The 27,623-nt window shown below is 30.2% G+C and overlaps 1 protein-coding gene across 4 annotated transcripts in view; it reads right to left on the bottom strand.

Moving 5' to 3' along the window:
• The window catches only part of LOC111677194 (fat-like cadherin-related tumor suppressor homolog), a 252,557-nt gene that overhangs the window by 40,671 nt on the left and 184,263 nt on the right, over positions 1–27,623 (bottom strand). For all 4 annotated transcript variants that reach the window (XM_046951360.1, XM_046951358.1, XM_046951357.1 and 1 more), the window contains 3 exons: positions 22,103–22,411; positions 14,953–20,260; positions 6,339–6,623 (listed from right to left, as the gene is read on the bottom strand). In XM_046951360.1, the coding sequence (XP_046807316.1) occupies positions 6,339–6,623; positions 14,953–20,260; positions 22,103–22,411 (5,902 nt within the window). The remainder of the gene's footprint in view (positions 1–6,338; positions 6,624–14,952; positions 20,261–22,102; positions 22,412–27,623) is intronic.

Here is a 27,623-nt window from a genome sequence, read left to right on the forward strand (position 1 = left end):
TATTAGCTTACATAAAACTAGTTTATGTCGAATCTCATAAATCTACTAGTATTTTTAATCCAGTACTGAGGTTAGCGTCAATTATAGACCGATCCACATAAAATTTCATAAAGGGAGATAGTAAGACACTTACTTATGTCAAATTTTCTGTTCTGCACTTTCCAAAGTTATGGAAAGTATGATTAATATCCATCTTGTCAAATATCTAGAGACCAATAATTTACTTAACGACCGCCAGTAGAGGTCGCTCTACGGGAGATCTTCTGGCCTTCCTTTCGGAGAAATTATGTCATTCCATTCACCATTTTGGCGAAAGTAAAGTGGTGGCTCTATATATTTCCAAGGCGTTTGATAAAGTGTGACATGGCGCACTTGCATCAAAACTTATTACATTTGGTGTTGGTAATAATTTCACACGATTTATTTCGAACTCTCTCAGAGATCGCACTCTACAAGTTGTTATAGATGTTATATCCGACCGAAAATGGAATACAACTCCCATGTATAGGCGAGAGCTTTGAAGTCTATTTTGGAGCTACTCGATCGCGTACAAGAGAGGGCGAAGTACTTATCGATGACAGTAGGATATCCAACTCTATTGATTCACTGGTGTACCGTCGCAACGTGGGTGTATTTCACTGTTATATCGATACCATAACTTTCTGCAGAAGTATTCCCCCACTTTCGATGTGAAAAGGTTTAAAACAAATGTCCACAAACCTATTTTCCTAGTTCCAGCACAATACACTGTATAAGTAGGGGTCACCCCCTGAGTGCAGGGGATGCCTGCATTAATTTTTTTTCTTGGACACCACTATAGTAGGGAGGTTTGTGCTAATGTTTGTAACACCAAAAAATATTGGTTCTACACCAACCTTTAATTATACCAATCGGAATCATAATTACATGTAATGTTCTATTATGTCAACAAAACTAGCCAAATCTTATTACATTTATATAACTTTAAACAATACTACCAATTTTGGTAAGGACCCTAAGTCAAAATTTGAAGGTCAAAATTTACTTATAAACACTAATAAAACGATTAAATTTCACATAAATAACTTTGAAGTGGACGTAAATTCCTTGGCCAAAATTTATAAGGATAGGCCCATATTTACCCCTAATTCCCAATGAGACGATGTTTTGCACTTCTCAATGTAAGAACTTCTCACAAACGGGGAAATGCAAACAAATTCAATTAGGTATAAATTATACTATGCGACAAATAAATGCCTGTGAAATTATATTTTTTTGAATGGTGGAACCGAGTGGAACAATAATCTGTTATTGAAATTTTCCAAACACCTTAAAAATCTTGAAATACGGCAAAACCCCGGAGTATTGTACCTTAAGCACTTATAAGTTAGTAATATAGTTGTATCTCAACCGATTTTAAGATTCTCAACTGATTTAAAGAGGAGAAACCGAGTTCTTAAAAATGGCATATATGACGACGTTAATGGTATTTTTCTTAAAACTAAATTGTTAAAAAGAATTTATTAAGGTAGCTTTATGTAGATCGTGATAATAATCATCTTCAAATTAAATTAATTAAATTAATTTAAGGATATAATGTACATATGTACATATATTTTAAGTTTCTTAAACATCATATATGTCATTTTAAGGCATCAGCTTCTCCTTCCCAAATACGTCGAAAAACTTAATATCGGTTGAAATTTAATTATGTTACTGTGTGTTCATAAACTCTATAAAATATATATATTCGCAGACCTCGTAAGAGTCTAAGACGATGTTCGTCAGGCACGATAGCGTCCACAAAAAAGAGATAGGGAGATGCAATTTTCCCAAAATATTCTTTATTGGTGATTGGTATAGAAAATGGAAAAAATATAGCGTGAAAAGCTTCAAATATTCACAAATTCGTTGATTATGAAGAAAATGCAACAAAATTTCGCTTAGGTCAGTTTTTTGTATCCTAAAATATTCTTAATTTGCCTTACCTCCGCCCATATAGATTCATTCAAAAAGGCCCCCTGTAGAAATGACTATAAAGCTAATTACCGGCTTCAAAATAACTATATTTTGAAGCCGGTCACGAAATTTGACATAAACAAGTTTTGTATAACCCCAAATATTTCTACGAAATTTTATGCCCTCATACACTGTATTTGTTGAAGATATTTAAAAAAATCCACCTTATTATACTTAAGAAAAATAAAAAAATAAATTTAACTCATTTACACATATTTGGCGCGTAGTAAAAGAACATTTTTGTTTTAATTAACATCTTTTAGTGCAAAAATTTTGTCATTTTGTATCTTCTTTATGGTTCAATGATAGTTTCAACTCTGAAAGGTCTAATCTCGATCAGTTTGCACACACTTTTTTTGTGTTATGAACGTCAATATTCCATGGAGCTCGTTCGTAAGAGTAAACCCGATTTCACCATAAATTCTTAATAGGGGCTCATGTAGTACTGAAATTTGAACAGTTTTTGGAAGAAATCAAGTCCTTTTACTTTATATTTGGGGACATTATTTAGTTTTCTCGACGTTTCGATCCTCAATCATTAAAATATCCAAATTAAATGGCCTGATAATATCAATAGAAATGCCGACATTCATGATTACATAAATTTTAGGCCATTCATCAATTCTATCCATGCTCAAATCTCAAAGCTGTTGTATTAAAAGTCCCTAAAAGGTTTTAAGTACTGGTCATTTAATGTTTTGATAAATGTTATGTGGACAAATGAGCCAAGAATGTATCTTTTTGGACCTGATGGACCTACATGCCGAATGCACCATTAAAAGACCGCGTCATAACGCCCGTTATGAAATTTGGAGATAGATATTTCTTATCAGAAGGCGTACGGATATGCCGAAATGTATATGATATGATATTATGAACATTTTTATCGCGTTATTTTTAATGATTGGAGTCAAAACGTTGAAAATACTATGATGGAATTGGTTAATGACCACAAATATAAGGCTTAAAACACTCTATTTTTCAAAAAAGTGTTAAAATTGTATAGCTATATATGACACCTACACGCAGAGAAAAAACATGGTTAGGCATGGTTAGGACAACTATTCTTTGTTTTTTGTAACAATATTTTGTTGTCATAACCAAACAATTGTTATTTTTATTAAACTTCATCAATATTTTCGTTACTGAAAACATTTATATGTTTATGACGATTATAAATTTAAGAATGATTCTCTGAAAAATAATTATTTTTACAACAACTAAACAATGACAATTATTTAAACATATTATATTATTTAGAATCATTTAAACTATCAAATAACCATTGAATGATAGGATTTTACACGCTTATCCATATAATGTTTAAGATATAATTAAAATACGTTTACTATTAAAAATATTTTGGTATCGCCAATTTTCTATCAGTTGTATGGTTTATCCGTACTAGATCGGATTAAATAAATTGTTAAACAAACGCAGTGTTAAAATAATTGTAAAAAATAAATAATATCTAAAAATATAATAGGAAACAATAGAAATAAATAAATAAAAAAGTGCCCATAAAAATTAATAATTAAAAAAATTAATGTGGTTACTTGAAACTACAATATGATGCTATAACATCACATTATGATTAATAAAACTATATTATGATGAAATATTTGGACACTATTTAATCATAATATGATAGATTATTATACTAATAATGATCATAATATGTTTTAACTTTAACCATAATTCTAACCATAATATGTTGCTCTTAGATTATGGTTGCCACAACTATCTTTTTTCTCTGCGTGTAGAGTCGCCCTATTGAGAATTTATGTTAAAATGGGGATTACAGTTACTCAAACCCATGTAAAAACTCCATGAAGTATGGAATAAACGAATAAAGCGTGTTGCAAACTGTTTGAAAGTACGCATTTAATAGTTGAAACTATTGTTGACGCAAAGGTAATACATATACAAAATACTAAAATTATTGCATTAGAAGGTATTAATTCAAAAAATTACTTTATCGCTTGAAAATAATACAAATACATAAAAACGACATAAACAATTTTTTACGGTAATAGGTCCTTAACTGACCCTACTCCATATAACGTCCACTGTAGAAATTACGATTTGAGCCATAAAATTCGAAGTCTTGTATTACAAAATTTTACGAGAATAGGTATATAATTGGCCCTACGCCCAATGAGATAATAACTTTAAAGCTCACTACTGGCTTAAAAATGCAAGTACAACGAATTTGAATGAACATACATCATTCTACAAAATTATGGTTTAACGTCCCTAGAAGAAAATGCCTTTAACGTTCAGTACTGAGCACAAAAGCATTTTTTGACAAATTTCATAGATCTACTAGACCTATGAAATTCGATATAAACTAGTTTCAGAAAATCACTTAAACGCGTATTACTGGCTTAAAATTGCGAGTACAGCGATTAAACTCTACATAATAACTGAAATCTTCCTACCAAATTTGAATTTGACATTCGAAAACATTCGAAACAAATAACTGTTCAATAGACAGTTAAGGACAGGTCCATAATTGACACAACCAAGCATAAAAAACCAGTTTATGGTTGTAAAAAATGCACAAAAACAATTTGTTTTTTTAAAGTTAAACTTTTTCTAATTGATAAAACAAGTAAGAAATTATAGTCGGGCTAGGCCGACCATATAATACCCTACACTTCTTACAAAAGTAAAATGTGATAAGGTTGTCATAATAAAGAATTTAAGATTAATTGTCCCTTGCCTTAGATATACTTAAGCCGTTTATTGTGCAAGTGGGCAAGACTATTCGACTTGATGTTGAAGCGTGTCAGTCTAAATCAGCGTTGCGCGCAAAGTAAATTAATAAAGTAGCGACATCTCTTGTTGTACAACAAAATCTACAACAAACACATGTATTTTGTTTTGGGAAAAATTCAAGAATGTGTCAAAATAAAATTTCCTTTAACAACAAACCACTTTTAATTCACTTTTACAACTTTTCACAAATTTTAACAAATGGGAAAACACAATTTAAAAATGACGACATAAACAATGTTAACAATTTTCAAAACAAACTCTGACAAATAATTTCATTTTTCTAGTTAAAAAAATAGTCAGCTGTTCAAGTGATGCTACTTTATTAATTTACTACAGTTTTTATTTATTTTGTATCTCTGCACACATGTCACACATAACATACACACAAACAAATATAAACTATAGCAGAAAGAAATATTAACCGTTGTACTGTAATACCACTGTCAAACTGTATTAACACCCTCAAACAAATAGTAGCTGTATTACCAACATATTACTGCTTTATCTCATTATTCTTGTTATACCCACATACCTTCGTGAGAACAGAACAGCATCCAAACATACAAAAAAATACACAGCTGAATAAAACCAATTAAATCTCTACACGCACATGTACATCTTTATCCAATTTACAGTGTTGTTGTTGCTTTTTTAACAAAGCATGAAAAAATGTGGCTTTTTTGATGACATTTTCAAAGGTTGTCTCGGATTTTTGCTCATATCTCCGTTATTTATAGACCGATTTCGCTGATTTTAAATAGCGATCTTCTAGAATGCATGTCTAACTGAATTATTGAAGATTCGGATTTCGCCGATATCTGGGGACCTCTAAAAACTGATTTCAACAGACAGACGGACATGGCTTAATCGACTCCGCTATCTATAAGGATCCAGAATATATATACTTTATAGGGTGGGAAAATTATAGTATAGAAATTACAAACGGAATGACAAACTTATATATACCCTTCTCACGAAAGTGAAGGGTATAAAATTCTAATCTTTGTGAAGAAATAAACATTTTTCTTTTCTTTTGATATGTTTTATCAGAAAGAGAAACTGTTATTGAAGTGGTGAGAAAATACTAAAACAAACACTAAGAAAAAATATTTCCTAATTACGCTTGTTATGATCAAGTTTTAAAACAAGTAAAATAGTAAATTTTACAGATAAAACATATTCAAAGAAAATAAAAATGTTTATTTCTTCACAAAGATTAAATATTTATATAAAATGCTAAAAAAAAAGAATTAAAAATTTCGTTTTTATGTATTTTTATTATTATGCATTCCTGAAAAGTTTTTAGAGAGTATGAGTTTTTTGCAAGTTATTCTCTTGTTTGCAAATGATGTTGTTGTACAGTTTACGAGTTTTTTGAACGTTTAAGTAAAACCGTCATTATAAAAAGTTGTTATTTTTTATGTAAATGAAAAAATTTTTTTTATTTTTTTTTTAATTTCTAGGTGTGTTTAATGCTATTGTGCTCTACGTGTATTTATTTAAACGCCTGATATTAATATGGGTTAAGTATATTATTAAAAAAACTTTTTTTTACTTACACTTTGGAATAGAAGTTGATTTAGGTTTAGACTCATTACTTTCATTACTATCAAAACTAGTTGAATCTGCAATCTCCGCAGGTACTTCTGTTATATCTGGCAAAGGATTGTGACTATTTCTAACCCAATCCGAACAGTCCCAGTGGTACTGACCAAGAGATGAGTATTCCCCACCAAATGTTGATTGACAGACGTTGGGCATCGTAACTTGAATAAGTTTTCCACAGTTGGATTTTATTGATGTAAGACGATTTAATGGCAAATTGTGATAATCTATTGGTTTTCCTGTAAATATTTTTAGAAATATGTATATATTTTTTAATACATTGAGATCTAGGGTTTTAATTTTTCTACAATCCTGAGTGATAAGTTAAAATAAAATTATTAATACGTATTGTTATATGGGAATTTCCACCGAAAAGTCCACCGTGGCTCAAAAACTAAAAGTCATCAAAAATAACATTTAAACATCTATTATTATAGAAAAAGATTCAAATTTTATTATATTAAAGACCCCAAAGCTTTTCTTAATCACTATGATGAGAAGTCGGAATTAAAAGTTACAATAATATTTCAGGCATATTTTTGCACATTTAGTAGCATTTGCTTTTAATAGTTTTTATTATTTTAAAGGCTAATATTTAAATGGGCTTTTATCGGAAAACATTTGTTGAAATAATAGTTATCTTAAAACATATAAATATAAAAAGATAAAGATCCTTAAAAGGCAAATTTTCGGTTTTCTTTCATAGACTTTTAAATGTCACGTTCACGTTGAAACAGGATTTATCCCGATAAATTTTTAGTAAGCATTCAGAAGTATTAAAAACTTTGAATCTAAATCAAGTTTAGTATATAAAACTCAATTAAAAAAAATTCAAAGCGGGGTTATTTTTTACAGAATTTCAAAGTCTGTCACGTCACATTACATAAATTTTCTCAAGTGCAACCTTCAAATTGTGAAATATTGTTATTTAAAAAGATGTGATATTTATGTAATTTATTCAATTAGGTGATAGTTATGATTTTTTTAATTGATAAGTGGTAGAAAAAGCACAAAAATTCAACAAATGATATTTTTAAGAAATGTATGGAAAAAAGTGATTACTGCAAAAGAAATTTCATCAACATTTATTTTTAGCCGAAAACGCGATGTTTCTTTTGTTGCAATATAATTCAATAAAGCACACCCACACTGCTAATTAAAAATGTTAACACTAAACATTAATCTGTAGCTGACATGAAGCTTATACCTATTTATTAGTTTAAAAAGTGGAATAAAGAAAATAAAAGAATTGAAAATACAAAGAAATTAATTTGGTTTATTTCCCATGTTTAATTAATTTAATATTTTTTGATATTTGATATCTATATATATAAATATATATAAATCAATGTATGTATGTATGTATGTATGTATGTATGTATGTATGTATGTATGTATGTATGTATGTATGTATGTATGTATGTTTTTTTTTTGTACCTTATAAAAGGCTAAACTACTGAACCGATCTTCCTGAAATTTTCACTGTGTGTCCCTCTATATCTGGAAGAAACAATTTTTAAATTTGTGGGTGAGATGCCACCCCATTTAAGAAAATATTAAATCCGTATATTTGAGATAATATAAGAATTAGAGTCCTAACATTTTTAGGAGCGATTATAATTATATAGAACAAAAAGTGGGCAGATTTCGATAATCTTGGAAACTATTACTGTTAGAATCTTAAAAATTTGCACGAGTAACTTTAACATCCATGTAAACATTTTGAGAAATAAATTGACGGACTCCCATGAGGGGAGCGATACCTCCCATATTAATAAAATACAAAAATTTGTTTATCTGGGAAACTTATTAAACTAAATTCTTCGAATTTTGCAAGAACTACAATATTCACCTGAATATTTTGGAGAACAAGGAGCGGACTTTCATTTTGCATTTAGGGTATATAGTATAGTTAGTATTTAATTAAGGTATTAAATTAATTTTTTTAGTATGAGTGTGTTATGATATTGAATTTTGAAAAACAACCCTGCTCTACAACACTAATATTTTATCTATGATATATTGTTTGTTCACTCTTTTGTTTTGATGTTCTTTCTCACTATTTATCTTTTTTATCTAACGGTTATTTTTATTCTTTGAACACTGTGAAATCTTTTAGTCGTAACAAACTTTTGAACTTGAAACGTCGTGTTTTTAATTCTCCTGGGAAAAATTCAATAGGTTATGGGCCCAGGAGCGCTCGAGTGAATATTGGAATATTTAAAAAAGGAAAATTAAAATTATAACAAAGTGAAATGACGTGTATCAAAATGAGTGTCTCAATGTACAATATTGAGAAACTAGATGAGACGAATTACGACTCATGGAGCTTGCAAATAAAGGCTGTTTTGATGCATCAAGATTTGTGTTCCACCATTAGTGATGATAAACCGACGCACAGGACCAAATAGCAGCATGGACGAAAAGGGATGAAAAGACACATCAACTATAATTTTGAGTGTTACACCCATGAAAATTCCCTATATTAAAAGTTGTCCATCAGCGTGTGCAGCCTGGAACACATTACGTGATATACATAGACCTAAAGGACCAGTAAGAAAAGTTACTCTTTTTAAACAACTTCTCAATATGAGAATGAGTGAATCAGACTGTGTTCAACAATATGTTTGTAATTTTTCGTCAATTGTGGAGAAGCTAGCCGAAACTGGAATAGAGCTTCAGGACGAGTTATTTGCCATTATGCTCCTGGCGAGTTTGCCCACATCGTATGAGAATTTCGTCATCGCTTTGGAAACAAGGGATGAGCTGCCAAAGCTGAGTGCATTGAAATTAAGAGAAGAGGGTGAAAGAAGAAAAGCTGGTGAACAAATTACACAACATGGAGGCGCACAAGTTTTTATTTCTCAGTCAAACAACAATAAGATTAACAACAACAACGTAAGTAGCAACAGAATCAACGCGAATAACAACAGGAATGAAAAAAAGAATCGTCAAGCCGGTAAGCAGAAACAAAATTTTAACTGTTTTAAATGTGGTCGCAGAGGCCACTACGCAGCGCAGTGCAGAAACGGTAAACCAGAAACAAGCAACAGAACAGTACAACAAGAAAGAAAAGACACACACGCATACTCAGCATTTGCAGCAACTAACGACAACAATGTATTGAATAAAGATGTTTGGTGTTTAGACAGTGGTGCGACGTCTCATCTATGCTGTAACCGAAGTTTTTTTTAAACATTTGTAGCGCATGTAGAATTGATCGCACTTGCTGACCAAAGTGAAATTAAAGCAGAGGGCAGAGATACAGTTCGTATTAACGAATGTAACATTGTTTTAAATGATGTGTTGTTTATACCAAATCTGCAGTGTAATTTTATTTCTGTGGACAGAATAGCGGTAAAAGACGTTGTGAAATTTAACAGCAGAGAGGCCAAGATAATAGATGAAAACGGAAAAACAATTTTATGTGCAGAAAAGTTAGGAGATTTGTTTTTATATACAGCAAAGAAGAACACTTTGTTCATGACGACGGCGAGTATTGATGAGGTTATGAAATGGCACAACCGCTACGGGCATTTAAATGTGGTAGGCCTAAGTGAACTATCGCAAAAAAAATTAGTGAATGGCCTGAATATACAATTTCCTAATGAAATTAATTGTACTACATGTTTGAAGAGCAAATGCACAACAAAACCATTCTCCAGTTCTGAGAACAGGGCAAAGGAATTACTGGAGATAATTCATACGGACATTTGTGGTCCGGTAAATGGAAATTCTTCCGGTGGTGCTCGCTACATATTGACGTTTATTGACGATTATTCTCGGTATGTATTTGTTTACTTTTTGAAAAACAAAAGCCAGACATTTGAAACATTTAAAGAATTTAAAGCGATGGTTGAATGTCAGACAGGAAGGAAAATAAAAATGCTTAGATCTGATAATGGTACTGAGTTTGTTAATAAAGTTTTTGATGAGTTTTTGAAATTACATGGTATTTAGCGGCAACTGACAGTACCTCATACACCACAACAGAACGGGGTAGTTATTCCGAAACTTCGAAGGCGTATCGCCTATTTGAAAAAGCTACAGGAAAGATAATCATAAGTCGAGATGTTTACTTAATTGAAAATGATTTTTTAAGAGAATATGAACCTGAACAACTAAGTAAATCCGATGACAATATTTTCACCATACTAATGGAGCCGATTGTCGAGAATATTATTCAAGAAGATCAGAATCAAGAAGACAGTGAATTCGAGTCAGCCGAGGAAGATCCTGATGCTGTAATGAGTGGTTCGGAACTGGTTGGATTTCGCACTAAAATTGAAAACCAGAAAGCAGCCGGACGACCGAAGTTAGTACGAACAGGTCAACCAGGAAGACCGAGAAAACAGTATAATACGGTAAAGTTGATATGTGCGGAAAATATTAAAGTTCCTTCAACAGTGAACGAGACTTTATCTGGTGCGCACTCTCCATATTGGTTAAGTGCGATGCAGGAGGAGTATAAAGCTCTTCTTGACAATGATACTTGGGAGTTATCGGAGTTGCCACATGGTCAGAAGGTTGTAGGATGTAAGTGGGTTTATGCCATAAAGAAGAACAAGGAGGGCCATATCGAACGTTTTAAGGCCAAATTAGTTGCTAAAGGCTATGCACAAACATATGGCATAAACTATACCGAGACTTTTTCGCCTGTTGTACGATACGAGACTATCAGAATGGTAATTGCCCTTGCAGCGGAATCAAATGGATGTATCCACGGCGTATGTAAATAGTGACTTGACCGATGAAGTATATATGGCGCAGCCCGAGCACTTCACAGATGAAAGATTTCCCGAAAAAGTTTTAAAATTAAAGAAGGCTTTATACGGACTCAAGCAATCCGGCCGTCAGTGGAACATGAAATTGGATGAAATATTGAAGGGAATTGGTTTCCACCCCTGTGCAAGTGAACCATGCCTATACCGCAGGGAAAATGGCAGTAATATCAATTTGATCGATGTATATGTGGATGATTTGCTTATAGCATGTTCAGATTTGAATGAACTATACCAATCCGAAATTGCTGAAAAGGTATCTGTAGTTGATAAAGGTCCCGCTAAAAATTTCCTTAGCATTGAAATTGAGAGAGATTGCGCTACTGGACAAATTACAATTCATCAGAACAAATATATTAGAGAACAAATATATTAGAGAGAACAAGAGCGCAAACTATGGATTAAGATATCGGAAAACTGGACAACCCGTAATATGTTACGCAGATGCTGATTGGGGCGGTGATGCTTCAAATGAAAATCATATACGGGGTATGTTTTTATCCTGGCAGCAGTGTATTCTCATGGGAATCTAAGAAGCAAGATACAGTAGCCTTGAGTAGCACAGAGGCTGAATATATGGCGCTTTCATCAGCGGCAAAAGAAGCCGTATTTTTGAAGAAACTACTGAGTGAAGTAAAAATCCATTGCCCGGAGAAGATTTTAATATATGGAGACAACCTTGGTGCTATACATTTAGTTAAGAATCCTATTTATCATAGTAGAAGTAAACATATAGATATAAAGTATCATATTAGAAATGTATTTTCTGAAGGATTAATTGATTTGCAATATTGTAATAGTAATTCCAATATTTCTGATGTATTCACGAAGAACTTATCTAAAGATAATCATATCAAATTTGTAGAAGCATTAGGCTTGTTAATTTATGAATTTATTTATAATTTTTTATTTAAAATATATGTGTTGAGGAGGAGTGTTACGATACAACCCTGCTCTAAAACACTAATATTTTATCTATGATATATTGTTTGTTCACTCTTTTGTTTTGATGTTCTTTCTCACTATTTATATTTTTTATCTAACGGTTATTTTTATTCTTTGAACACTGTGAAATCTTTTAGTCGTAATAAACTTTTGAACTTGAAACGTCGTGTTTTTAATTCTCCTGGGAAAAATTCAATAGAGTGCTTATGGCTCTAATATACATAGTAGTATATAGGCGAAACTGATTGTCAAGGATTGTCTAAGTCTCCTATTAAAGACCTATCTGGTTTTTCAAAAAAAAAACTAAATTATTTTCGGGATTTTAAATAGATTAAGTGTTATAAACAATAAACATTAAGTTTAAGTGATTAAAAAAACTATGCAAAGTTGATTCTTTTTAAGAATTAAGAAATGTTAACATATGAATCCATTCTAGAAGTGGGTAGCTCAGATCAAAATTCTTAAATTTGCGGTCTGTCGGACAAAATTTGTTTCCTTCATAGAAGCTTTTTTTTTTTGCTTAAAAGAAAGCTTAGACAATTTTCTTGGAGGGCTTTATAGTCCCATAATGGGAAGCGAGTGGGCTATCTATCAAACAAATTATTTTTAAATCAAGAATGAAATTTTGTTCATGCTTTTTTCCCCGTATGCAAATCTAACATTGGAAAAAAATAATATTTTAACTCAAAAACTTTGCTATTGGAGGTTAAATATTTTTTTAATATATATCCCAATCGCAAAAATTTAAAAAAAATATTCTTGAGTTAAAAAATAATTTTTAGTAGAGTCCGTTCGGTTTTCCGGAAATCCAACTGATGTAGCGTCGGTATCAATACGTTTAAAGTTACTAAAAAGTGATATGTCTAACGGACGAAAACTTCTATTGAGGAACATAAGGGTGGCCCTTGTTATTATTTTGCTGACCAAAAATACTCTAACCAAATTTTAAAGTTGTTTTTTAGACCAGACAAAATTAAGTAATTTCCACAATAAATTTTTCCTACCCATAAACATATATATATTCTTAATCCATATAGATAGCGAAGTCGATTAAGCCATGTCCGTCTATCGGTCTGTCCGTTTGTCTGTGTGTTTGTTAAAACAGTTTTCTGAAAATTCAAATCTCAGATATGCATTCGAGAAGTTTTCTATTTAAAATCAGCAAAACTCCGAGACAACCTCTCAAAATTTCATCAAATCCCTAAGCCAAATAAATGTAGAGATGTTATATCTTAAAATATTCCCGTACATAAAGTATATTAAATATTTCAGAGATGTTTTCAATTGCATGGTTTTGAAGATAGAATGACTTCTTTGTTAAAATGTTAACATGATGTGATATGCTTGTCATTGAGTTATGAAATGTGGCCTAATTTCATATTACGGGATAGCATTATCCTTAATCAATTGTAAGCAGATCATTATCCGTCATTTATTTCTGTACATATTAGGGATGCCAAACGGGACTGGCTTTTACAAATCCCGGAATTCGGCATTTTGAAAATTGGAATTGGATTTTTCGGGATTTTGGGATTATAAAAATTTAATTATTTTATATATGAAATCTTTAAATCATCATGTTTGCAAAAAAAATTGTTTCATTTTGTTAAATTTTAGCAGACAGAAGATGTATTTAAATTAAAACAATACATTTTAAATAAAAACTTTCAGAATTTTATAATTTCCGAAACTTTTTAACTACATGTTCCAAAATTTGTATTAGCACCTCATACTGTTCCATGTGAACTAATAAATATAACATAGACAAATTCAATAACTCAAAAATCAATTTAGAACCTTTTTTAAAACAATTATTGGAATCTTACATAAAATATATATTCCTTTTGGAACATATTCGCAGTATTTAACGAGCTAATTTGCCTTAACTGAATGCAAAATTGTCTAATATTGAAATATAAATGTTGATTCGACTGTGCGAAATGAATAACCTACCATCAAAATATTGTAAAGTATTAATACTGTTAAAATATAAGTCTTAAATATTTTAATTATATAAAAAACTTATTTATTTAGCTTGAACAATTTTTTTCAAACTGACAAATATTTTTTCTACAATTGAAAAATATATAAAAAACTAATATGATAAAGAATTTATATTGAACATAAAGTATAAATTGTTTAAAGTATTTCTAACAAACACCCCCTCAATGTAATTTCTCTATTTACATACAAAATTAAAATATCAAATTATTCAACAATTCAACAAATTACAAAATTTAAAATGATTTTGATTATTCAAACATTTTGTCAAAATATCAGCAACAAATACTAAAATAGGCATCAATGTGATTTTCAAAAGAGGTCCTATTAGATTTTCTTGTGTCAACTTTGGTCAAATATGCAGCTCAAATAAAATGAGTCTTCTACCTCAACTTTTCAACTTACAGACATAGAATGTGTATACTTTTTGTTAAAAACGAAATGAATAATTCAATTTATATTTGTTTTCTACGAATCAAAAATAAAATTGGATGGTTATTTGCAAATTTATGAAAAATATGGATCAAAATAGAAAATATGTAATAACATTTTTTAAGCTAATCCAGAAAAAATCCCGGTATTTATTTCGCAAATCCCGGAATTCCTGAAAAATCGGGATTGACATTTTAAAAGTTTATTCTTGTTTATTTTTTTCGTTCGTATTCGCAGACCCTCTAGGATTTTGCTACGGACCACTAGGGGTCCGCGGACCCCCATTTGAAAACCGTTGGTCTAAATCATAGTGGTGTATTTGTTCTAATTTAATTTTTAAAAGGCTGCAATACTGAATAGTATATAAAATCTTACTTAATGTGTTTTGAGATATTTTGATTTAACTTACCATTATTAAGCTTATTTTCACAAAACGTCTTCAATTGCATTTGATCGCACCAGTCTGTTTTATATGATGACGTAGCAACGTCTGATATGTTCTCGTTATTAATATTCACATTTTGATTATGTAAGTTTATTTTCTGATACTCAAAAGCTATATTTTCGAGTTCATCTCCAGCAGACCCATAGCTTCTTAAAATGTCCAAATTATTAACGAAATGGGTATTTGTTGAAAACATATTATTATCTGTAGATGATTGAGTATAACTGATTGGTCGGTGGTTAACTTCTAGATTACTGAGCTTAGTATTCTGTTTATTATTCTTATCCTTTTGTAGGAGAGAATTCAATGTTGTTTCCTTATAAGTATTTTTGATTCTATCGGGATTTTGTCTTATCGTTCTTGAGTAATTCTTTTTCAAAATTATGCAGAGTAGCATTAATATACAAAATATGAAAACAAATGTAACTCCGCATATTATGCCTGTTATATTTTCGATTGAAAAATTTCTAATTTTTGTAGAAATTGAATTTGAATACAACGGATCTCCGCAGCTAGCTCCTGTTAGATATGATGGACAAATACATCTAAAACTACCAGCTTCATTAATACAAGTTGCACCACTTCCACATGGATGATTTTCACATTCGTCCACATCATTTTCACACATTGTTCCCGTAAATCCCCTACACATACAATGTGGAATACCATCGCCTTCTTCACATATTCCTCCATTTTTGCATGGATTAGGTGAGCAAAATTTTCCATATTCGCATCTTCTGCCTGATAGATGACTTGGACAGATGCATGAATAATTATTAGGACCAAAATGTTCGCAATGACCACCATATAAACAGGGAGATGATGCACATGGATCTAAATCAACTTCGCACAATTTTCCAGAAAATCGCTCTGGACATACACATTTAAATTTATCACCGAGATCTTGACAAAAGCCTGCATTTAGACAGGGTTGACTGCTGCAAATACCCAAATTTATTAAAACTTTTGCGGGATCACAGTGAAATTCGACGTTAGTAAATCGCTTTAAAGCAGCTACAGTACTACCTCCTGATATATAAAGAGGTAACATTTCATTTCCAATTCTTAAATCGGTCATACAGCCTATAAAACCCCTATGAATGTCTTCATATCCAATTATAGTGTGATGAGGTTTGACTTCTGCTCCCACAAAAAAATCATTTGTTTGCAGATTCAATATAATGTTAACTCCAGGAGCACTTCCTTGAGAAAAGTGCTTACTATCAACCACAACCTTCGCAGTATTAAGGATACGCTCTAGTTTTATGGTGTGCCAGGCTCCGTCAGATATATTTACACTAGATACTACAACCAGACCCTCTCCAGATCCAAGATCAAATCTGTATTGAAGAGCTCCATTTAAAATCTCAATTATATTGTAATCTATGGGACCACTTGCATAAACTAGAGTTCCAGATTGCTGTACAGTCCGCACATTTAACGAAAAAGAAAATTGACTTTCTATAATACTCCGAGCTACAGATTTATTTATTTTATAATGTGCGTAGCTTTTTCCACTAAACGAAACTGGTGTTTGGAAATTTGAACAAGTATTATTTTGACATTTTACAGCTTGAATTTCACAGTTCAAGCCTGAATAGCCCGTGGGACATATACACTGGTAACCGATAGCAGTGTCGGCTGGCCAGCATTTTTTCTGCACAGTACATGGATCAGACGAACATGCGTTGATGGGCTCATCACAATTTTTCCCGTCAAAACCTTGCTTGCATAAACAATTATTTATATATATGTATGTTGGTGAAACATAACTAACAACATCTGTGTAGTATGTGTGAAAGTCGTTTTTCATTATACGCAGTTGCTTTTTACATTCACCATGAACGCATGTACTTGATATACATTCATTTGGTACCAGCTCTTCTACCAAAAGATTTGAGTTATATTCTATTTCTTCAATTTTTTTTAATATCTTATAACGTATTTCATCAGAAGAATAATAGTTTTCTGATGTTGGAATGATTTGTTGCTTCTGCACTGTAAAAACCACTTCTAAAATATTATAGGATCGTCGTCTTCTAGAATGATTGCTATTAAATAACATATTAGTTTTATTATTTTCATTCGCAAGAATCTGATCATGATTAAGAGCAATAATAATAACATCTTTTTGGCCACATCTCATTATTTCACGAATTGATCGTATAAAAGCTTTACGATGACTTAAAATGAAGTCTTTTGGGGTAACATTTCCAAATTTAATAATTATGGAGTTTTTAACCATTTCATTTGTAATAATTTCCACATTTAAACGCACAATCGCATGAGAAATGAATTTTCCATCTGAAACAGTAACATTTATTTGATATAGACCGATGTCAAGATTCTTTAGTGCAAATAGCTCTCCAGTGTTCTTCGATATGTTGAATAATCTAAGGATGGAATATTCATACCCATGGGTTGCAGCAAGTTCAAATGTAAAAGTATCATATTTATCCAGATCTGAGACATATATTTTGCCAAGAAATCCACCAGCAAAATCGTCATCATAAGAGTTAACTGTTATTTCTAAAGGTGTAATTACAGGTGGATACTGACTTTCTTCGATTATTTTGATTGAAATCCATGTATCAGAATACAGAGGTGGGGTGCCATTATCGAAAACTCTAATTTGCAATACATACTCATCGCAAATGCGATGGTTAAATCGAGCGGCAGTTCTCAGGCTACCATCTTGTTCTAATCGAAAAAATCCTCCCTCATTTCCACTCTTAAAGTCGAATGTAAATGGACTACTATTTGGAAAATCGTCAGCATCAGACAATTCAAACGTAATTATTATAAATCCCAGAGGCTTATTCTCTTGCAAAATAATGCTGTAATTTGAGTTTTTAAATAATGGTGGATTATCGTTTATATCTAATACATCTATTAGTACTTGAACATAACTGCACAATTGCGGGATTCCATTATCACATGCCCTTATCTCAAGAGTATATGATGATATTGTTTCTCGATCAATGTCATTGTTAATATAGATTTCTCCCATAAATTCATCGATAGAAAACTGATTTAATCTATCCCCTCTTTCTATATGGTACATTACAATACCATTTTGTTCAGAGTCCTCATCAGTAGCAGTAATCTGGCATATAATTTGTCCTTTTTTTGTATTTTCAGCCACACGAATACGATAAAGGTTTTGTGTGAATTGTGGAAGATTGTCATTAATATCCAATACTGTGATGTTTACAAATGCTTGACTACTAAGTGGTGGCGTTCCTCCATCAATTGCTTGCACTGTCAAAAAAAATGACTTAGTTTTTTCATAGTCAATTTCTAAATTTACTGAAATCACTCCTGTTTTAGAATCGATTTTAAACTTTTGTTGCTCATTTCCCCCAATAATATAATATAATATTTCAGCATTTATACCGATATCTTCAGATGTAGCGTGAACTTTTAAAACGACAGAATCTATTGGCGATTTCTCCGATAAAAACGTTTTATAATGCTTTAAATTAAATACTGGAGGATTATCGTTGATGTCTAATATATGTATGGTAAGATTTGCTATGGAATACAATTTAGGAGTTCCATAATCTTCAGCTTTTACTGATATATTAAAGATAGATGTATTTTCTCTGTCTAAAGATCTCGTTAATTTTATAATGCCATTAGAAGAAGTGATCTCAAAAAAATCATTTGCTTCCAAAAAAGAGTATGACAATTTTCTATTTAATCCAAAATCTTTATCAGTTGCATGAATTTTGGTTACAATTGTGTTAATTTGAGCATCTTCAGGTATACTAACGATATATTGTTTCATTGAAAATTCTGGATTGTTATCATTTACATCACTGACAGCGATAATAACTTCACTAACACACTCCTTTAATAATTCTTTTCCATCTTGAACATGAACGAGCAAAATATACTTTGAATGCTTTTCACGATCTAACTGTTTAGCAATTTTTAGTTCTCTAGAATCTTTGTCAATGAAAAAATCGTCTGAGAAGTTACCCGTTAAATAGTATCTCATTTTGTTGTTGGGATTGACATCGCGATCTATAGCAATTATTTCAACTAATATACTACCCACAGGTGTCGATTCATTGACAATAATGTTGTATCTCGGTTTTAAGCATATTGGAAAATTATCATTTTCATCATTAATGTTAATAAATATATACGCATACGAAATAAATTTTCCATCGGTCACTGCTACACTGAGATTATAATTTTCTATGAATTCGCGATCAAGTTTCTTTGAAACAAATAGTTCTCCGCTGTTTGAGATTTGAAACTGAGAGTAATTGTCACCAGATACTATAAAGAAATCTAAATGGTTTTTTTGCGAATCCAAATCTGTTACTAAAAGTCGTAATAAAACAGTTCCAGGTATAACATTTTCCGATACAAATAGATCCTGATAGTTTTGTTTGAATATGGAGGGGTTGTCATTACAGTCCAATACAGTTATGGATACAGGAGCTTTAGATATTTGTTTAGGCTGACCGTTGTCACTTGCCAAAACATTAAAATAATATTCTGACTGCGACTCTCTGTCTAAGGTTGAAAGCAATGTTATCCATCCGGAGTAAATATCGATTTCAAATATTTTTGAATATGTTTCATCTTCTAAATAATATCGTACATCGCCATTAGGGCCCTCATCTGCATCCACACATGTTACTTTTATAACAGATGAACCCTTTTCAGCATTTTCCGGAATTTCAACATTGTATACTATATTTGAGAATTTTGGAAAATTATCGTTTTCATCCTGAACATTAAAAAATATGTCGATATACGCATATAAAGGAGGGACCGTTGAAGTTTCTGACATTGCAATAATGTGTTCCACACTAGACACCTCCCTGTCTAACAACTGCATTAACATAATTTCTCCATTTTCAGTTATAGAGAACTTTGGTGACTCCGAAACTAACGAAATTTTGACTGAAAAATTGCCATTTACTTTTAATTTTGCTAATATTGAGCCAGGCGAATAAGACTCTTCGACATTTATGTTCAATACAGCCTTTTCAAAAGAGGGTATTGTTATATTTGAATACACGACTTGCAATGATACCGGTAAAATATTACTCAAAGGTTTATCACCATTATCAGTCGCTTTAACGAAAAATTCTATTAATTCATTGGAAAAGTTTAAAAAGGACTTTGTTATACGTAGATCTCCTTCATTGCCTAGTGACAAATATTCCATATATATCGGATTTAATGTTGAATTTTCCATTGTATAATTTAAGACGCTGTTATTATTTTCATCTATATCTATCGCTGAAATCTACAAAAGATAAAAATATAAAAAATAAGTATAAATGAAAATAAGACAGGGACTGTATATAACTGTTATTCTGAAATTTTAACCCAAAAAATATCTATGTTGGGGTCAACGAAGACCTATACTTTTATATACCAAAATACTCGTAATGATGCGTTTTTTCAGAATACACGGTGATTTTAAAAAACGATCTTAGCTCCACAAATAACAGTTATTTTTTAACGGAAAAATAAAAGTCTGATTGAAACAGTTAAAAAATGAGTTTTATTTTTCCGTGATAAAATAAGAATTATTTGAGTTTTATTTTTTCCATTAAAAAATAAAAATCATTTGGGAAGTTTTGCTTTCCCCGACAAAAAATCAAACAATGTTTTTATATATTTTTTCAGTCTCTTATTTTATTGAGTTTATCTGACCAAGTCCATTAAATAATTGCTTGAACTGGCGTTGAAAACATCGGAATCAAAAATGGCAAATGGGTATTTTCTGTTATGACTGAACACAAACTTTCTAATTTCTTTGGTAGGCATTATTATTATTAAAAATGAGTTTTATTTTCTGACGAAAAAATTAAACTCCTCAAATAATTTTTATTTTATGATAAAAAAAATAAAACTCTTTTTTAAAAGTTTCATTTGAATTTTTATTTTAAGGTTGAAAAATAACTTTTTCAGATGGATTTTTATTTTTAAAGTCACAAAATAACTGTTATAAATCAACTTTTTTGATATAACTTATAACTGTTACGGTCCCTGAAATAAGATATGTATGTATTAAATTTTTTTTATCTATATTACGTAATAAACCCGTTACCAGAAATTAAAATGAAGCAAAACTTGCAAAATAATCTCATAGTCTTAAAAAGTAAATTTTTCACTGAATGCAGCAGAATTTGATGTCAAGAGTAGCAGGAGTTTTGTAAGATATTTTTTATTATTTTTATTTTTTCAGTCAGAATCAAAAGATGTGAAAACATTTTTTCAAAACCCAATATTGAAAACATGATGTAATAAATAAGGTGAGAGCGTTTAGGCAACAACCGCAACAAACACAATATTTTTTTGTTTGTTTAGAGTGTGGGTTTTGTCAAAATGAAATTTCTAAAATTGAAAAATAATAAATATTGGAAAGAACATTTGTTGTGTATTTTACAAGATTACATATAAAACCGTCGTTGCATTTAAATCGTATTCGCAGCAGGACATAATTTTTGATTTGAATTTTTTTTTCGTTTGAAAACACAAATTTAATTTTTATGTTAGAATAAAAATAAATAAATTATTTTTGACAAAACCCAAGCACTTTTACAATAAACAAATAAAAATCAGCTGCCTTGATGATTTCACCTTACTTAGTGCATACTAATTGAAAACTTAAAGAATAAAAATTATAATAAACAAATAAAAATCAGCTGCCTTGATGATTTCACCTTACTTAGTGCATCCTGATTGAAAACTTAAAGAATAAAAATGTAAAATATCTTTGACATCTTTTTATGTTGACAGTATAAAATAAAAATAATACAAAATATTTCTCAACTCTTGGTCGACCCTGATCAGTAAAAGAATTTTAAAATGTTTTATAAAAAATTAACTTTTTAAAACAGCACTAAGAAAACAGCATCATGAAATGAAAAACTAAAACAGCAGATTTTCTCCATTAAATTAATAGTCCATTTTGTGTCTAACAATTTTTTTCTCTTTTTCATTCATAATAAATGAAAAGAAATTTACTGATTAACGATACTATTAACTTCATTATTAATTTATATACGTAATTATGTGTTATACATAACATATAAGTATGTTTTTATGGATACTTTATATTATGTAAAAAGGTACATACCTTAGCAATGACAGAATTTACTTTAACATCGTGTTTTACTGTAATTTTAAAATCTTTCAGCAAAAAGTATGGAGCATTATCATTGACGTCTACAACTTTAACCTTCACCAAAGTAAATCCAAATTTTCCACCTCCGTCAGAAGCTTTAACAATAACATCAAACGTTGATTTTTGTTCCCTGTTTAGGGAATCTTTTGTGTATAAAGAACCAGTGTTTCTATCCACCGAAAATATGGAATTCATATCATCTCCAATTATTTCATAGGTTAAAGTTGCATATATTCCAAAATCGTTATCAATTGCTTTAACCTAAAAATAATTAAAAAAATATGATCAATTAATAAGATAAAAAATAATTCAATATTTATCTTTTTACCATAGTCAATATGAATTTAATATTCTACTATAGTCCGAAAATAATTGTTATTTTTTTCAAAAATAAAGGCTTCGCAAAAAATCCCTTTATTTCATTATGGATTTTATAACCACTATTATGAGATTTATATTAATAAGCTTGTGGTAACCAATTAACATGAGAAATAAATTTGTTTGGTTATGAATAACTGTTATTCAGCAATCAATATTTAATTTATTTTTTGGTCCATATAAATATGAACTGAATTAAAAAGAAAATTAATTAAAATTATATTTACTTATAAAATGTAGACATTTGCTGCAAAACTGGGCATTTTATTTACTTTGCTAAATATATATATAACCAAAAATATTTTAGTTGCGACAATTGTTTATCTTCTTAAACAAAAATATATATTTCTCTCTCCAACATATCATATAACAAGTAAGAAGTTATAGTCGGGCGAGGCCGCCGATATAATACCCTACCCTGTGATTTAGTTTTCATAATAAAGCATTTAAGTTGAATTGTACATTGCTTTAGATATAATTAAGCCATTTATTGTTTAATAAAACTGTGAATATTTAATTAAAATTTTGGTGCAGGCCCTATAATTATAGTTTATGAGGGCCATCAAGGCTAGTTTAGAAATTGGTTTTGCAGCTTTTTCTCGAGATACGAGTATATTAAACATAATTGTGAATTTAAAAGCCCTATTTGGCGGGTTCAGTTGTAAGGGCCTAGGTGAAATAATAGACCGATGTTAACCATTTTCAATAGGTTTCGTCTACGGTACCATAGAAGATCATATGCCAAATTTCATAAAATTACCTCCAAAATTGCGACCTGTAGTAAGTGGCATTTTGCAAACAATTTATGTATTGATTTTAAATTTTGAAGACATTTATCGATAATTAATAAATCATAACATAATTTATTAACATTTTATATCTGTTTTTAATGCTACCCTGCAAAATAAAATGAAGTACTTCCAAAAGATAACATTAATCACCACTTCAAAAGTGAAAAGCGGAATTGATGTTTATTGACTTCCAAAGAAGCGAAAAGAATGCATTTTTTAAACTGAAATTTTTTGAATTAAACCAATTTTATTTTGGAGTTAATTGATTAATGCGTGTAATTTATTTATTTATTTATTATTATTTGATTCAGTTAGAATTAGTTGTATATTATTATACTACAATTTCATTTTCTAATAACTTCGAAAAAAGAACATAAAAAATTACTTCCTGAAAATGACTTTAGATGTAGTGAATTTGGAATCAAATAAAAGCCGATGTTAAAATCATAATTTCTTCAGTTTTTTTTCAATACTTCCATGGAGTATATTGTACTTAATGGCGGAATTAAAAAATGGTAAAAAAATGTAAACAAAACCATACGGTTCGAATTTACTTTTTTGACAGCTGTTAATGGTTTCGTATCTGGTTATCTGTGGTTATAACTAAATAAATAAAAATCAAAGTCGAAAGGTAAAAACTTTTCATCGAGCCAGTGGTGGTATTTAGAAGTTACTGTAATTGAATATATGCAATATGTACATTGAATCAACTAAGTAATTTGCATATGTAAAATTTTATAAATTTTAAGAAAAAACTTTATCTGATTAATTATTTTTAGCAAAGTTAAGCAATTTGTTTGTTCTATTCTTTAAAGAATATCCTATATTTTAAATTTCTGCCATAGAAAGTAAAATCGTGATATTAATAAACGAGATTTCCGATAAAATGTGAACGTATAGTTAATTAGGTCAATAAAGTTTTGTTTTTTTTAGATTTTTTATATTGCTTTATTATTTTATAAAATTTTAATAAATTTTTATTTAATAATAAGTAATTTTGAAATGAATACATGATATATTAGAAAATCAATGGATAAAACTGTATAATGATCTGGGTTTTTGTTCATTCTGTATTGACAAACAAAAACTACATTACAGAAACCCTATCTTTTTTTATATGGAGTTTGACAGCGTCGGGCTAAATTTTCATGGACAAAAAAACAATCAGCTGTTAAAATGACTTCACCTTATTAGTTTCGACATGGTATGAATTTTATTTAAAATTGTGTAATATTAGTTCTTATTCAATAAATCTTACACTAAGTACCATTCTATCTACTCTAAGTATGGGGACATCACTATAGAAATATTGCATGCTAAAGTCTTGATTTTTTACCTTATATTTTGAACATTTTATTTAATGAATCAAATACAGTAGGCGTATTTGAACTCCTGATTTGGATTCTAAATATACATGAATTTATGTATTCGCTGAAAAATATTACTTTTGTGGACCTTAGACGATGATAATCTTCTCTATTTATAAATATCTACATTGTTTCCAATCAACCTAAGGTCTGTTTAGAGGTAAAAATCTTAACACAATGTTCTTCCTAGTTCGTATAATGACTTTGGACAAGAGTTTAATGGTTTTACTTAGATACAAGCCCTTTGGTAGTTAAATATTTTCAAAAACCATTCAGCGAGTTTTTTCTAATAATTCTTTGCATTGTTTCATTCATTACTCTATTTTATATTTTTAATGATATTGATAAACATCTTGCAAGTGGCAACACTGATCGTACACGATCTTCACTCTTTGAGTGCAGAATAAAATAAAGCAACTGCCAAAAATACGAACGCTTAACAAAAGAGATACAAAAAAAATCCCTCAAATTACGATTTGTGCGTCTTTTGCTACTTCCCTTTCTTCTTTACCCCATTTACCTACAAACTCGTGTTGCATGGCTCGTGTCGAACGTTGGTGTCACTTCAGCTAAATGTGGTCTTTGAAATTCATTTTCTGGTAACACTGCACATAAACATACGTTAAACTTTGTTATTGTATTTGTTTATAAAAGTAATGAAGAGCGAGAGCAGCAGTGTTGTTATTGGTTATAAACATGTCTTAAGTTAGAACTCATAAAAGGGAACTTATTCGCACTTTTTCGTTTTTCAAAGGGTACCTTTTGTATTTTCTATAACATTGAACCTAGAAATATGAAATTATGTATGTAGAGTCGGAATTAGAGAGAACCCAAAAAAGAAAACTTTTTTGGTACTTTTCTATACCCACCATCAAAAAAGATGGGGGTATATTGATTTTGTCATTCTCTGACACATCGAAATATATGTCAAAGACCCACAAAAGTATATATATTCCGGGTCCTGATTAAATTCGAAGACGATCTAGCCATGCCTGCCTGTCTGTTGAATTCACGATAGAATCCGAATGGAAAGAGCAAGAGGGATGAAATTTCACATAAATATTTCTTATAGCTAAGGTTTGTTTGGTATTGAAAGTGGACAATATCAGTCCACGTTTTTGGATAGCCCTATACAAGTGGTCCCTCTAAACAATTTTATGAGGATCGATCCATGATTAACCCTTCCCCCATATAAGGGGGATGAAATTCGACACAAATAAATTTAATACGAACCAAATTCTGTCTACCAAATTTTATGAGGATCGACCCATAATTGACCCTATCCCCCTATGTATATAAGGTTCCCTTCAGAAAATTACTTTAACGCTTATAACTGGCCTAAAAGTACGAGTATATAAATGCAATTCGACATAAGTAAGTTTCATGCGAGTCAAACGAGGTTTAATGGTGGGTATATAAGATTCGGCATAGCCTAATATAACGCTTTTACTTGTTGTTTTTCAAAAGGTACTTTTGAATTTTCTATAACATTCAACTTAAAAATATAGAATTAAGTATATGGGAGAAAATTACACTTTTAGGAGTATTTTATAACAGAACTATTAAATAATGTTTAAAGTTTTTTATACTGGATATTATAAAGGATATATATAAGAATTAAAAACAAAATGAGCCCAATACTTTTCATAGTTTTACCGTACCTGCGATGTGAAAATTGCAATTTTTGTCAATAATAAAGTAAAAAATATGTTATTACAATTTATTGCTTAATTTTGATCAAGTAAATTGCGATTATTATTTCCGAGTCCATGGAAAGTTATTTCTGATAACTCTAGTGGTTAGTGTTCTAGTCTGGTAGACCGGAGGTGGTGGGTTCGATTCCTACCCGTGGCACTGGTTAAGGAGCGCACAATAGGTGTATTTCTTCGGATTTGATGTATATATGTACATGATAGTATGAAGGAAAACAATTTTATCCGAAAGGCTTGTAAAACTAAGTTCGCAAAAAAATTGGCTGATAGAACAACGTTAACAGGTGCCGCAACGGCTTTAAAGTTTCTAAATTCATTTACAAGGGGAAAAATCTATTTTTTCAGTTTTTGCTAAAATTTCAGAAAGATATAAAACACAATAATTGGTTGGAAATTTTCAAAGTTATTGCAAATTTCCTAGGCCATTAACGTGTCTCACAAAACATAAATTCAAAATGTGACTAAAAATTTTCACAATTTTATTAAAATCGGACATTCTTAAACCATAAAATTTGGAGTTCAACGGTCAAATTTTGCAAAATTTATGAATTCTCAGTATACCAAGTCAAAATATTATTTATTTGTTTAAAAAATACGTATTTAGTTCTTAGTATAAAATCTTGTGTTTAAAGTAAAATTAACTCTTTTAAATACATGGGACACATTTAATAAAACTTCGTATATATATTTTACATTATCTGGACTATAGTACTCTGAAAATACTTTAGTTTAGGAAATATTTTTTTACCGTTAAATAGCCTTATTTATTGTCTATTAATTCCCATGAGATTTCCTAAAAAATTTTGAAATTTGTTTAACAAAGTTTCAAGAAAACTAAAAATTGGATTGTTTTGTTACTGCAGTGTTGATGTAAACACTTGAAAGGTTTTAAAATGGACTTTTTTTGGAAAATCTATTATACATTTGACCACGATAAAACAAAAGTAAAATAATTTTCATAAATTTAAATAAATATATTTCTATAATGTTGGTATTATTCTTTTCCAGATTTTTTATTAAAGGAAAGAATACATTAAATTACTTATTTAAATTAATGATGATAAGATAGATTTTACTTGTGAAACGTTAAATATAACAAGTAAGAGTGTTATATTCAGCTATGCCGAATCTTTTATACCCACCATCAAATCACTGCCATATAAATGAACTTTTATATTTTGAATATTTTATTATTATATATCGGTATTAATGAGAACATCAGGGT

This window comes from Lucilia cuprina, chromosome 5 (assembly GCF_022045245.1).
Source record: "Lucilia cuprina isolate Lc7/37 chromosome 5, ASM2204524v1, whole genome shotgun sequence".
NCBI classification, from domain to species: Eukaryota; Metazoa; Arthropoda; class Insecta; order Diptera; family Calliphoridae; genus Lucilia; species Lucilia cuprina.